The sequence below is a fragment of the Cryptotermes secundus genome, unplaced genomic scaffold (assembly GCF_002891405.2).
Source record: "Cryptotermes secundus unplaced genomic scaffold, Csec_1.0 scaffold43, whole genome shotgun sequence".
NCBI lineage: Eukaryota > Metazoa > Arthropoda > Insecta > Blattodea > Kalotermitidae > Cryptotermes > Cryptotermes secundus.
In genome coordinates, this window is record NW_019723298.1 from 239760 (window position 1) to 255129 (window position 15370).

At 39.6% G+C, this 15370-nt stretch overlaps 1 protein-coding gene across 4 annotated transcripts in view; it reads left to right on the forward strand.

Moving 5' to 3' along the window:
• Positions 1 to 2284: 2284 nt before the first annotated feature.
• The window catches only part of LOC111861644, a 42750-nt gene continuing 29664 nt past the window's right edge, over positions 2285 to 15370 (forward strand). The window contains exons 1-3 of one of the 4 annotated variants that reach the window (XM_023846377.2): positions 2285 to 2400; positions 4383 to 4540; positions 9547 to 9752. In XM_023846377.2, coding sequence (XP_023702145.1) covers positions 9570 to 9752 — 183 coding nt within the window. In that variant the 5' untranslated portion in view covers positions 2285 to 2400; positions 4383 to 4540; positions 9547 to 9569. Of the gene's footprint in view, positions 2401 to 3917; positions 4022 to 4157; positions 4258 to 4382; positions 4541 to 9546; positions 9753 to 15370 lie in introns of those variants that run through there. The other 3 variants (XM_023846374.2, XM_023846376.2, XM_023846378.2) reach the window with 3 other exon arrangements.

The window sequence follows — 15370 nt, forward strand, 5'->3', positions numbered from 1 at the left end:
TGCTACTACTGATATTGGGGTTGTATCTAACCTACTAACAGGAAGTGTGGTTACCTCTGACTTCCTATAGCAAGAGGCCATTTCCTTGCTGATAAGTAGTGCAGTTGGTATTACTCACTGTTAACACAGTTCATGGTTCTGGTTAGATTGCTTATATGGCGCACACGAGTTCCAGATTTCTGGAAAATGAAATGTGTGACTTCTGTAAGGAAATTTACATAGCCAAGAAATGAATCCCCTGTAATAGGTGTCAACAGTAGGTTGAATATTGATAAAATAGAATCAGTTTGTTTCATTGGTACCATACTCTGTGATAGAAAGTTTTTAAATATCCACAGGGAAACTTAAAGTTTTCTCAGTTTCCATCTTGGTGTCGTGGTTTTGTGAGTTATGACACCATGAACCGAGTGGGTTGGCATAGACTTGTATTCAGGAGGTGCTTGATTAAAATCTCATTTGGGGCATCAGAAGGGTTTAGTGGTTTTGTGCAGTCCCACAAATGCTGGAATATTTCCCCAATTAGACTGTGGCTGCTTCCTTGCAAATCCTTTACAATTTATCAGTCGTACAAGCTTGATGAAATATAGTTTAGATACTGATAGTGTCATAAAAAGACACTGTATAGTCTGGTAAGTTGTTACCAACATGTCAGAGGAACAAATTGCCTCCATTGAAATAGTTGGAAGTAATGGTCGAGGTAGCACATTCCTTTGAAAGTGTGGTAACCTTCTACCAGGCTACGTGATGTTATAACACACAAGACCACAAGATGTGTTTCAGTGTACATTTTTGCAACCACATACTGATTTCAGAAAATAATTTTACTGAAATGTTTGATCTGATTACTTTAAAGTTTTGTGTCAGTATATTGTCATCATCATTCTTCTCTTGTTAGTAATACTGCTATTACTACTTTTATAAGCCCTGATGCAAAACCCGTAAAGTGACTGGCCACTGGCAGGATAGCCAGGCTTCTGATCCCAATAGGGGCAGAAATTTGTCTCCTCGCCCCTACAGTTGTATTGCCTGTGACATCCGTACAGTCTCCAAGCCACTGGATACTGGAGATATTTCTCCAAGAGTAAAGTGGCCTGAATGTGAAGCTGACCACTAGCCATATAATGCTGAAGTTAAAAATGTTTTTTACCTCCATGCTGTATATGCGTGTTTGCCTGTTCTTAGCACAGGTACAGTGTTGCATTACTACTGCTGATGCTTCCAATGTTTATTCAGAGATGCCCTGTTGAAGTCCCAGCCTTGTCTTTTTTAACCATGGACTAAATTAAACATTTTTCTTTTATATTTCCCCAGTGAATAGATGCTCCCTAGTCAATCTGAGTCTGTGTATCATCGGTTGTAAATGACATCAATAATATGTGGCAATTAGCCCCTTGTTTCTGGAAGCTCTCGCTCCCATTTTTCATGTGTATATTGTATAAAATACTTGCAAGGTTTTACTGAGAGCAGATTTTGTTCAAATATATAAACTACTAAAGCTTGTTTTCTCTTTATGAATGTTCACTGTGTTTGCAGGCAGGCAGTCAGAATTTATAATAGTTACAAATAGGAGCAGAAGCAAGTGCTGTGGAAGGTATAATTGAGTCTATTGCAATGGCTACATTTGACAGTAAAGTTGCTGTGGATAGCAGCATCGTTTAGGGTATGTTAATCTCTCAAGTTCAGTTTCTCAAGGTATAAATGTGGCTGTTTTTCCGGAACTTTTAAAGTTCATCGTGTGCATATTCAGTGGAATATTTATTTGGAAGTGTCTCATGGACTGTAGTGTTTGTAATATGTGTGAGTGGATGACGTGATGTAAGTATATAGGCCAGGCCGCACCATAGCTCAAGCGGTTAATCGCTGGCTTCCCACCGCGGCGGTCCGGGTTCGATCCCGTGTGTGGTCAAGTAGGATTTGTGATGGACAAAGTGGCGCTGGGGCGGGTTTTCTCCGAGTACTTCGCTTTCTCCTGCCAATCTTCATCACCCGGGGCAGGTACAATAGGTCAATAAGTGGCCGCCGTGCCGAGTGGACCCAGCTGGACTCCACCCCCCAGTAAGTGAATTAAGAAAAAAAGAATATAGGCCTAATTATACAGTAGTTGGCAACAGTTTCCTGATAAATTTCAATTGGATGTGAATACTCTTCATATGTATCAAGAAGGAAGATGCACGTATGTTATAGTCGGTAGAAATTCCGTCGGAAGCCTCAGTTATGGATGTGGTTTCTTCTAATGATAAAACATATAGTTGAAATACTTAGCTCTTGTGATCTTATATTTTGCGGTGGCTGTATTGACGGGAAGATATTCTTCAGCTGGTGCGGATTTGATTTGGGACGGTGTGCAGTTCACAGAGTCCTGGACTCGGACACGTCAATGTAATCCCGGATGTTTGTGATGTAATAATGAAAGAAGTTGCATCTACCGAAGCTTACATTTTGAAAATGTGTAGAATAACAATCCATGGGATTTGAAATTTTCACAACGGTGACTACGAAGAGTAATCATCTTTTGGGATGTGTCGCCATATAGTCTGATAAAGGTTTATCTACATTTCGGAGGAACTTACTGCCTCCATCTTCAGCTCAAAAGAATAGGCCCAACAAGCAGCCCTCTGCATGCTGCTTGCATACTTACCCGGCTCACTCAATCCTGAAGATGGAGGCAGTGTACTTTCCACCGAAACGTTTGTAGACTTGTACAAAATTACACGACATCACATCCAGGAAAACGGTATTCTTAATGCTTATCGGGCTTGTTCAGAACTGGCTTCCTTTGCCTTGGCGGGGAGTTGCGATTGCCATACTGCCATTTAAAAGTATGGGATATATCATTTGAGGGGGACGAGGCTCAGAAATGAACTCTCACATATGAAAAGCATAAGATGTAACACCAGAATCCGTCATTGGTCTCGATCATGTGTTAGCTCAGTCCTCATCGCCTCAACTGAGCGAGGTTTCCCGGGAGGGAATGCTTGTGGCTTGTATTCTGAAAGTTCCTGGTTCCAATCTCGGCCAGGACATCTGCTAGCCTGCCGTTTTGTGGTTTTCCTCAGTCTCTCCTGACTTATGCGTGTAGAATATCTCCAATTAGGCCACGACCGCTTCCTTACACATCCTTGCCAAGTCCTGTCATTCGGCCTTTTAGCTGAGCTGGTGACGTCAGCGTTGAAACACACAAAACATCCTCTCAACAGCCCCTTCTCCCCATCATCGGAAAAGGAATGCAAAGAATCCACAGCCGTGCTTTAAGATGTTTAAATTACAGATGGATTATTAGCCATATTAGGGGAGTAAGAATTGATAGTATGGTGTTCTGGATTGCGACTTATGCAGTTCTCTGAAGATGGAGGCAGCACGTGTTGTCTGAAACAATGGTGACCACCTACTAGATACAATGTGTCGTAATCCAGAGACCACAATCTGAATCTTCACCGCCATGAAAATTTCAAATCTCATACAAAGAGTTGCTTAAATATTTATTACATCCAGAACCTGCACTTAATATAAGTAGCTAATAATACAGTTACTGAAGTGGGAGAAACCTTCGTTTAATTATTGCTTCGAAAAGACACGTTAATATTCACACGTTCGGAAAACCAATGTTTGGTAATACAGATGTGTGTTTGGAAGATCGACGTTAATTGTTGAATTTACAAGTTAGGCAATGTATGCATGGCGTAATAATTCTTGTTTAGTTATCTCGGAAATCGTATAAATTACGATGGTGGTGGTGGAGGCGATGATGGTGATGATGATGATGACGATGATGACGACGACGACGACGAAAATATTGGAATAAATGAGGGCAACGGAGAATTCCGAGAAAGCTTCAAGGACAGTGCCCACCACAAATGTCATTTAGACTGTCGAGTTCCGCATCCGCCTTTGCGTATTTAACATTGCCTATTGTATGCTTTCCGCGCCGGCCCCGTCATAATTTAAACTGGAGGAAGTATCCTCAGGATGCTGGAAATGGGGTATCAGTATAGAGCTAACCGCCGGTGTAGTTACACAGCAGGTAAGACGAAGATATCGGATAAAAGCTATGGGGAAAGAAAGGCGCAAAACAAACGGTAGAGGATCTGTGGTCATCATAAATATATTGCTGCTAATTGCACTGCAGATTAACAGACGATCTCGCACCATCGAGGTGTCATTGGCTACTCGAACGGGGGTGGGGAGCCAATTTTTTTTTAAAGATTTTCATATAAGTCATTAAGAAATGTTTGTTATATTAAGGGCCGATTTTGTCCAGTAAGTTGTTAAACGTTCTCGAATTCAGAATGGAAGATTACAGTTTTAATAATGTTGAGTTTCGATATTAATATTTAGTGTATTTCTTTAATTTTCAATTTTGGTTTTTCCAAAAAAAAAAACAGGGAGTACCAGATGTTTGGCCTCCCCTCTGCCAGCGCCCATGCATTTTATGAAATGAGATAGGGGAAGAAGAAGTGCAGGACACCATATTTAAACTATAGTACAGTGAACCGCAGAAACCAGAAATTTGGACATTACCTCCTCTGGTTCTGTAGAACAGGTAAGAGGTTTGAACTATCGTTGAGTAAATAATGTGACGGTAACAGGTAGACTTAATTTGTGGAAGTACAAAATTTGAACTTTGAAGCAGTGAAGATTACGGTCTCTTGAACATGACAGTGTGTCGTCTGCCAAAGAGATAATACTGATGCAGAAGTTGCTGCAGCTTCCGTCTTCATGGCAAAAGGTTGACATCTGTCTATTAAACTACATGGTGTCACACCTAAGAAGACCGTAATCAAAATATTCAGCGCCGCGAGAACCTCAAGTTTCGTACTGAAAACCATGAATTATATTTTGCTGTTCATGTGAAGTGTTTAATCTAAGATTATTCATTATTGCCGCAGTAGGCCTATGTATTCAGATACGGAAAGGAAATAAATTTAACATTGGGAGGTTAGAGCTCATTTATTTGTTTTGTATAATCAAAAATCGTAAACTACTGACTGAGGTAACGGTTCGCACTGATGATTACAGGTTCTATTTAGTGTCTGGATTACATAATAATTGAGTTCTTAATTCTTTACTGTAAGATGCATTTTTGTGGGTCTCTTTACGTATGCGCCCCGAATAATTAGAAATATGTTTACCCAGAGGAGGATAACTACAAGAAAACATAATGTTCTGTTATCTTTTCGATTATTTCGAATCGTGAAATACTCGTATATGAACACACATCTAAGATTAGTCGTCTGTCAAACGAAATGAATGTCGTTTGTCATCCGCAAAAGACCCGAAATTCCCTCAAAATTTACGTCCGATCAGCCTCCTGTCCACGACAGGAAAAAATATTCGAAAAAGCGATTTTGAAATTCCTCCAAAAACATATTGAAGAAAGAAGCTTGCTCAACGCAAGCCAGTTTGGTTTTCGTGCACATCACAGCACGACATTGCAATGTATGAGGGTGGCGGACCACGTGATCCTTCATTTTAACAATAAAATGTCTACGGCTGCGGTGTTCTTGGACATCGAAAAAGCCTTTGATACCACGTGGCACTCAGGCTTGCTGTATAAGTTATCAAAATTTGTATTCTCGAACAGTTTGACCAAGCTTATTGGGTCCTTTCTTTCTCAGCGTAAATTCAGGGTCTCGGTTGAAGGCGAAATGTCAACGCCAAGGGAAATGCAAGCAGGGGTGCCACAAGGTTCGGTCCTTTCCCCTACTCTTTTCAATTTGTACATGAATGATGCCCCCCAAACACATGGTGTTCCCCTGGCCCTCTTTGCAGACGACACCTGCCTATATGCGACAGATCGCAAGGTGGGTTTTATTGTTAGAAAACTCCAGGGCGGTCTCAGCTCAATGGAGACCTGGTGTGAGCGCTGGAATATTAAAATTAATGACGATAAGACTCAGGGGGTCTACTTCTCTCGTGGTCGTCGACCGCCTGAGTCTTGTTTCACTCTAAATGGACGAAATATTCTATTTGTAAATAGTGCAAAATATCTAGGTGTAATCTTCGATAAGAAAGTTAAATAGATATTGCACATAGAAGTGATCGAAGCCAAGGCCTTCAGAACCTTCATTAGAGTATATTCCCTATTCAAAAGTGAGCGATTGAGCGCTAACATTAAACTGACCCTCCACAAAGCTCTTATTAGATCCGTAATGACTTATGCTAGTCCCGTCTGGGAGTTTGCGGCAGACACTCATCTAGTGAAATTGCGGCGCCTGCAAAACAAGGTTCTCCGCACCACGGGCAATTTTCAAATGCGCACACCGGTCCGTGATTTGCACATGGCATTCAAAATCCCATACGTATATGATTATATAACAAAATTATGCAGGCAACAAGCAGAAGTCATACAAACTCATGATAATGAGAATGTTCGCAACAGCGGACAAGGCGAAGCCCGACACAGAAAGTATAAGAGGCTTAAACTTGGCGGCGGTCAGGCATACGACCGTTCAATTGACTAGACTGCCGTGGTAACCAATACTACTAGAAATAGTGCATAATCTGCTGTACTGAGCCTGGACTAATGGAGGCCTTGTATATTTTGTACATAGAAATAGGAATTAAGATTAAACTTGTAAATATACGTTTGTAAATACTGACAATGGACCTACAAATACAGACTATGATTGACAATGACAGACCCGACCTCTCGTCAGAGAGGGCGACTCAAATTGACAGGACAGTAACTTTCATATAAGAAGAAACATCTGGTCATAAGCCTCGGCTGGGGCTGGACGCCAAGACAGACAGACTGACCAACCGTCAGTCGCAATGTGACTTTGACTTTGACTTAATGAATCTAGACGATATAGACGAAGCGAGAACAGCTTTCCTTCTATTCTGTTTAGTCACGAATTACGATTACAACTACATACTTTGGAATATAATTATATGTACAATTCTTAACTGTACTTTAATTATGTAACTAGTACATTTTAAGACTCTTAATATAATTTTATATTATATATTATTGTATACTATTTGAAAAATCTAATACTACATCGTGTAATTAGCACGCAATTCAATAGCTAAGATGTTTTTAAGTGTATTTACCTGACGATGGCTTTTTGATAACCGAAACATGTAGTAAAGTAGTACTTGATACTACAAACATATATTATTAATTGTTGTGTTGTGACGGCTTTCAATAAAAGAAATATCTCTGTTTATTTAACTATTCCATTCCAACTGTCGAATGCAATGTGGAAATGGTTACGAAAAATGACGCGTGTAAGAATTTGGAAGGTAATGGTCGTGGTCTATTTCAAGGTATTATGTCAGCATTCTCCTGAACAATCACGAAAACCTCAGTCACAATGTCAAGCATCCCAGCTTGGATTTAAACCGAATAGCTTCCGGGTAGTTTCGAACGTTACCGCTATATCAAACTGCTAGGTGGAGGAAATAATTTAGCAGGGAAGTTTGTAATAGGTTTTAATAATATTTACCCAACACAAGAATTAAAAATCGGTGAAGAGATTGCACATGCTTCCCCGTATATGATTGACCATGATTGCGTTGCTTTGGAAAAGAAATTGACCCTTGTTCGGTACGTCATTATTGATCACTGATTATACATGTATAACTAGGACATGTTCGTGTAGGCCTATATCTTTATTTTCCTGAAGATACCACCCATGTAGTTTTGTGTAAGGATGTGATCTCAATAAATTACTGAACTGGACTCTTAATCGTTTGAACTGTTTTCGAAAAAGAACTCGCCCATTACTTTTCTGGGGACCATCTGAAGGGTTCATATTTTCTGAGTTAGAATGTTTATATTCACCGGACACCAATCTATGATGGAAAAACTCTTAAAGATCGAATATGAATGAAATCTGTTGAATTGTTATGGAGTTATCGAGGTCATGGTCGTACAGACAGAAAGTCTGCATTCCTAAAACCACTTTTTTTTTTATTTGAAAAGGCAGGGAACGTCTAAATTTGTCAAAGTATGGAGACCGATTTTTTCACAGTTACAGTATTTTCTTATACTACAGTACAACGTTTGCATATTCAGAGATCTTGAAGACATGTAAGTCCGGCAAAATCCTGACAATGATATTTTTACCAATACAATACTTTCTTATATATTCTGCGTTTGAGAAAGTACAAAGAATAAGACTGGTGGAACAGGCAACATGCAAGAGGAACAGAGAAGTACACAGAATGCAACAATCAAGTGATTAGTATTCTCACTTTGTGTTTGGGAGTTCCAAAGGTCAGTTTTTGATCAGGAGGTCGACTATCCAGAGGTTTTTCATAGTTTCTTCAATCTTATGATAGTATCTCAGAATAGACTACAATCACTTGCTTCCACGACATTGACAATTGTATTACTATTTGATGATATAGAGCATAAGTAGTTGAGAAAACGTTAAAGTCAGAAGCAAACAGAAGAGACTGTTAAGTAGGGACTGTTGTATAGGAAATGTAGTTTGCATTTTATAGGTACTCAGATGAAAATAGGCGAAAATTAGAGATGAATGTATGCTGAACAGTACTACATGGTATCATAACCCAGAAGCCTTTAGTTCTAGTATTTACTCCCATAGTAACTTCAAATCTCAGCCACATTGAACATTCATGGTTAAAAATTACGAATGAGAGCTTATGAAATCTTTTAAGTTATATTATTCCAAGAATCTAGGCCTTGTAATGTGGTTCCACCTCTCCATTTTTGAGCAATATAGTGACTGACTATAAAACAGAGCCCCCTTCCTTCAAGTTCAGTTGATCAGTTGCAATCTAAATTCTCTTGAAGTGGACAGCACAGTCAGTATAGTGACTAAGCTATGAGCTGGATGACTATGGAATCAGGGTTTGATTCCTGGCAGGTGCAAGAAAGTTGTGTCTTCCCACATCTTCCACATCAGTTCTGGGGACCACCCAGCCTTTTATCCAATGGGTACTGGGGCTCTTTCCTCAGAGGTAAAGCGGCCAGAGCATGAAGCTGATTACTCACTTCTGCCTAGTGCATTAAAAATATTGTATTTCGGTATCACATTGACCTCCCCCAATTGTAAACACAGGCCAATATAAGGAAAATAGCAGTAGAGTAGAGAGTGAGTGAAAATATTTTACCTGATGATGGTCATAAAGGGCCGAAACATGTTGTAAAAAATAATAATACCTAAAGCTTTTACACAAATTGTGGTGATGGAACCAATAATAAGCCCATCTAGTGCAGTTTACATGTGACAAGAGTAAGTTCACACACAGATGTTATTTTTTCTTAATTAAGACAGACAGGAATCATTGTAATGGTCACACTGTAGTTTTCTGGGTAATGACATTACCTAGTCTGGTAGGTCGTTACCAGTCTTTTGAAGGCATATACTGTGCCCATTTTCAGTTCTTCCCATAAGACATAGGTAGTGTGTTTGACCAAAATATTTGTAACCACCTACCATACTGCATTGTGTCATTTTACTTTATGATTTCCTTCTATGATATGATGCCATTAATCAGAAGACTGCAATATGAATCTGCACCACCATGAAAACCTCAAATCTCATACAATGTCATTTTGAATTTGTTGTTCAGCAGCAGTAATTATATGAACTGCCATGGCACGTGGTGATTACACAGTGCAAGAAGTGGAGGCATTAAAGCAAGTGGGACGGGACAACTCATTCCGAACATGTGTTCTCACCATGTTCATCTTTCTGGCCCTGTGCATAATCCTTATTGTGATTGCTTGGACAACATGGAGACCAACCAGTGAAAAGGATTCCTATTCATATCATAGTGTAAGTAAGAGGTATTTCAATTTCTTTGGCTTGTGGAGAATAACTGATTTGGACGAATCATTCGCAGTGTTTTCCCTTTATTGTTTGCATCCTGTTGTGTGTCATGGTTTGTGATACTCTGGCCATCAACACAAATATTTCAAAATAAACCAGTCTTAATTGTTTACATTGGTTTTATTTAATAACTGCTATATGTTTCATTCCATACTTTGGACCATCCTCAGGCAGTTTCATCAAGTACATCTCATGTTATTGAAGTCTCCTAATATGGATCCTTATTGGTGTTAAATTATTATAATTGTCATAATTAATATAATTACCACTAAAATTGTAAAAATTATTTAAAATTTTTAAAAGTTCACATGTCATTACAACATAAAATTCTGTGTTATTGGTCATGTGTTGTAGGTGGTTTTTATCTTCTGGGGCCTCCTGTTGTGTTTTTATATGTTACTGGTACTATTTACATAGAATGCTATTATTAGTTTTTTATTTGTGTTTCTCCTTGCCTTCTTGAATGTGACGTCGTGATTAATTTTTTACCTCTTTAGAGTGTGTTGTATACTTCTTATTTGTGGATGTTTATTTTTGTATCGTTCCAGTTCCTTCTACGTCAAGATTTTGCCCTACATTCTGGTGACAAGACAGTAACATATACTTATGTAAGATTTGAGGCTTTCACAGCGGTGACTATGAAGAAANGTTTGACCAACCTCATAACTAGTGTCAGTTAAAGTTTCTGTTATTCCTTATGGTTTCTAGGTTACCGCCCAGTAGATTCACATCTGTTACGTGGAAACCCAGATGTGCCATAGCTCAGGCAGTTAGTTGCCAGCTTCCCACTGTGGCAGCCTGGGTTTGAGTCCAGGTCAGGTCATGTGGGATTTGTGGTGGACAGAGTGGCACTGAGGCAGGTTTTCTCTAAGTACTTTGGTTTCCCTTGACAATTCTCATACCACCAACTGCTCCACATTCATCATCATCTATCACCTGGGGCTCGCACAGTAGGCCAATTATTGGTTGACGTACCAAGTGGACTGAGTCTCACCCCACCCCAAGAAACTTAAAAGAAGTTAAAAACTACAGAGAAACCCACACTGATGATTGTAATGCCCTAGCGGCGCAGGGGGGCATGGAGGTATCCTTCCTTGCCTCCACCGTCACTTGCCCTGTTAACACCATACTCCTAGCTTACCCTTGAGCTAGGATTCTCCTCTTCGGGGTTTCCTTCTCTCAAAAAGCTGCCACCGTCTATTCTCTGCCCTTTCGATTGTTGGTACTACTCCCTGACAAATCTTCGTGCCCCTTCTTGCCCACTCCGCATATAGTTTACAGGTAGCCACGTAATCCATTAATATTACACTTTATCTTCGGATCTTGGGAGGGCGTTACGATCAAGGCTACCGTACTCTGCCGGTGAGGCAGGAGCCTATCCCTGGCGACTCTTAGCACCTCGTAAGCGTTCGGCTGCGGTTGCAACTCTCATTTTGAATAGGACCTTCTGGATGGGTCGAGGAAGGTGGTTGTGGAGGGTGAATCACAATCCCCGGTACATCCTACTCTATCTATTCTATCTATTTACACTCTGATATTTACATGATATACACTATTTACACTGTTAACAAGGCCGAAGTTCAGTCGGAACTACATCGTGAAGTGATTTGCAGCTACGCTAGGAACCTCCCCCTTCGGGGGTGTAAACTGGAGTCTCTCTCTCTCGACTCCTGACTATCGGCAAGGATTACTCTTTCCACGTAATCCTGTTCTCTCACTATTCATTAAATACAGTTACACTGTCCTTCGTTCTTTCACTCTTATACAAGCTACCCCTAGTTCTACATCTTAAACCCACACATTAAAACCAACATACTATATATATCCTACGCGCTAACCATAACCCTGGCACCGACATATAAGTCACTTATTGCCTGACTAATATCCTAGGCTTCTACATGATCCTAGTATCTTACCCTAAGGGCTCACTGGGTACACTGGAGTTTACACATTAAAAATAACTCAACCACACAGTTATCACCATTACTATCAAACAACAATATTCTCAATCAGCATGGCTAATATGCGTGAACAAACCCACCTGTAGTACAAGATGTCGGCCCACTGCCTCCGCTGGTCAGACCCATGTTGAAGAGAGCCTTCGGCTGACGACTCTCTATTCTGTTTAAAACAGGAATCCCAAGTCTCTCAAATTTCCCTAATTTATAGTTTTACTTTGCCGATTCAGCGTGGACGACAAGGGGGTAGATCGCTCCTCCCTTGTGTTCTAATTTCCTAAAGTTAGGTTTTCATTGGGTCTTACCGGGATGTGGGCAGACCCCTTGCGTCTGATTGCTGTGTAAGCAATCTCTTCCGATTCTCCAGTGCCCGAGTGAGGCAAACTTCTAGCGCTGTGAGGACACAGCCTTGCTGAGCAAGCAGATTCCTAACCTACTTGCCATTACTGATGTTTACAAGTTGCGGCAATAACTGTGAAACACTGTTCGCTAGGCGCGAACATTTTTGGGCAGTGGCTTCTTCTACTATCTCAAATTTGGGGCATAACAATTATCATCTGTAATTTTATCTGTTGATTTTCTTTGTGCCATGCTTATATATCACTTAACAGCCATATTGGATGAGAAGAAATTTTATTATAATACAAAACAAAAACAAATGAATATAGATCACTATTACCGACTTGAACATTTTTACATTACTAGATTCTCAACATTCCTCCTTAATTTCAAAATGTTACAAACACATTTCTCATTTTCCTCCTTAATTTCAAAATGTTGTCAACATTATTAGCTGTTTCGCAAAGCTAGTAAATTGAATAACATAGTAATTTTGGTCTTCAGATTACAAAATTAGTACATGTAATTAAAATTTTCTCAGTCTTATCACAATCAGACTTATTTCTTCTTAAGTATAATGTCTCTAAACATTGTAAATTTCTCTGGTGATAGCGGTTTTGTTAAAACGTCTGCCACCTGAGTTTCAGTGTTACAATATTTGATTGAGAACAGTTTCTCTTTCAATTGTTCACTTATGTAGTGATACCTAACGTCTTTGTGCTTACTCCTACGCATTACTTGCCCAGATTCTATTAGCTTGATTGCACTCTGATTGTTGACACACAGTTGAGCTTCCACCCTTTTTCCTGTCAACTCCTCTATCAACGTCTTTAGATATTTCAATTCTTTACAGCACTCAGCTGCTGCAATATATTCGGCCTCAGTGGTTGATAATGCGATAATATTCTCTTTCCTAGAGCATGATGATATTTACATATCCCATTACACTCTTCCTATTCTTTACATTCCCTGCATAATCAGCATCACTAAATGCTTCCAGTTTCACAGTTTCGGAGTCAGGTGAGGTATATTTTATTCCTGAATCTCGTGTACCATTCACATACCTAAGGGTCCTTTTCACATTCTGAACAGCTATTTTGTCAGGATTTTCCAAGGTTCGACTTTCCACATTTACAGCGAATGCCATATATAGCAGGCTCCCTACAGCTTCTCTGTAAGGAAATCTTGTGTTATTTTCTTCTTCGTCATTTGTTGGTGGGGTCATGGCCATGGATGCTTTCATTTCTTGACTTTCTTGAATGTTGTATTTTTCCAACCTTTGGCTTGCATAGTCGGTTTGAGAGATATGTATCCCATCTGGTTGCCTCTCAATTTGTATTCCTAAATAGACTTTTGGATTTGTGGTCTTTGTTATCTGGAATTGATTTTCCAGTTTCAGCAAAATTTCCTCTATTTGTCTTTCATACACTCCCATGATTATCCCGTAATCCACATGAATGGCCATGAACAAACTATTGGCATCATTCTTAAAAATGTATTGGTCAGATTTTAGTTGGTTTAGACCTTATTCTTTTAGAAAGGTTGTCAACTTCTTGTTCAATTGCGATGGTACTTGTTGTAGGCCATATAATGCCTTTTTCAGGAGACATATCTTGCCAGTGTTCTTGTATCCTTCTGGTATCTCCAGGTAGGTTTCCATCTCAAGGTCTCCATACAGGAAGGCAGTCTTCACATCAAAGGTTTGCATGTTCATATTCTTACGTGCTGCTATGGCAAACAGTACTCTAAGAGAATTCATGTCAACAACTGGGCTAAAGGTATCCTTGAAATCTATTTCCCCTTCCTTTTGTTGGCATCCTCTCACAACCAGTCTGGCTCTGTATATTCCATCATCCTTTATTTTGAAAATCCATTTACTGGTCAGAATTTTCTTGCCCATTGCTTTCTCTCTGTTTACATATATCAAAGTTTTGTTTTGGTAGAGCGAATCCTTTTCCTCTTTAATGGCTTTCTTACACTTTTCGCTGTCTCCGCTCTCCGTGTACTTGTCATATGTATAGATGAGCATACCCTCCTTTTGACTCTCTGTGTGATAGTCTCGGTACCTTGGGTGCATTCAAATGTTCTTCTTGGTCTCAATGCATATCCACGTTCATGTTGTCCACTGTTTTTCCTTCCATTATCCTTGTGGACAGCGTTTTCATTTTCTTCATCCTCTTCAGTATCTGTTGGTTCTTCTTCATTGTTGTCAGCTTCAGGTTCTTGCTGCATTTCGCTGTCTTGCTGATCTGGAGTATTTGGCTTGTCTTCTGGATCTGTCAGTCTTTCCATTTCCTTTTGTTTATTTGCTGTCACAGGTTTACTTGTGAATGTCACATCTCTGGAGACATATTTCAGTATTTGGATCCCCTATTCTGTAGCCATTTGTGTTGTATCCAACGAATATTCCTTTTTTGCTACAACTCTCCAACTTTTTCAATGGTCCGAGAATTTTAGTGTACACTTCTGAACCAAAAATCTTCAATCCAGCCAGATCTGGTCTTTTACCATACCATTTCTCTGCTGGCGTTCCATTCACTGTCACTGTTGGACTTCTATTTAGCAGGTATGCAGAAGTGAGTACAGCTTCACCCCACATTCTCTCATTTAAACCTGAGTCAAAAATCAATGCTCTTGCCTTTTCCACAATAGTACGGTTTATCCTTTTGGCAGTGCCGTTTAGCTGTGGCGAATTTGGTGTAGTAAATTCCATTACAATCCCCTTGTTCTTACACCATTCTCTCAAGGCGTTGCTCTTATATTCACCCCCATTGTCGCATTTTATTCTTCTCACTTTTGTATTGAAGTGACACTCAGCTTCATTTACATATTCCTTCAGAAAGGTATACACTTCACTCTTATTTTCTAACAGGTATATTTTACAAAAATGCGTATAATCATCCACACATGTAAGGAAATATTTCTTATTGTCATAAGTGGTGGGATCAATTGGTTCACACACGTCACTATGAATTATCTCTAATGGTTTTCCAGCCCTACTTCTTTCTGTATCAAATGGGAGTCTGACTTGTTTGGCCTTGGCATATCCCTTGTAGTTTCCTAAGATTCGCATAACTTATGTGACCTAGCTTTCTATGCCACTCTACACTTATATCTTGCTGAGTCATCATATCTTCATTCCTCGCGCTAAAGTTAATTACAAACAATCCATTTTCATCCTTTTTTTCTTTTGATTACAACATTTTTGTCCTTGAATATCTGGACTCTTTCTTTTGTAAACAACACTTCTCCATCATTTTTTTTTTT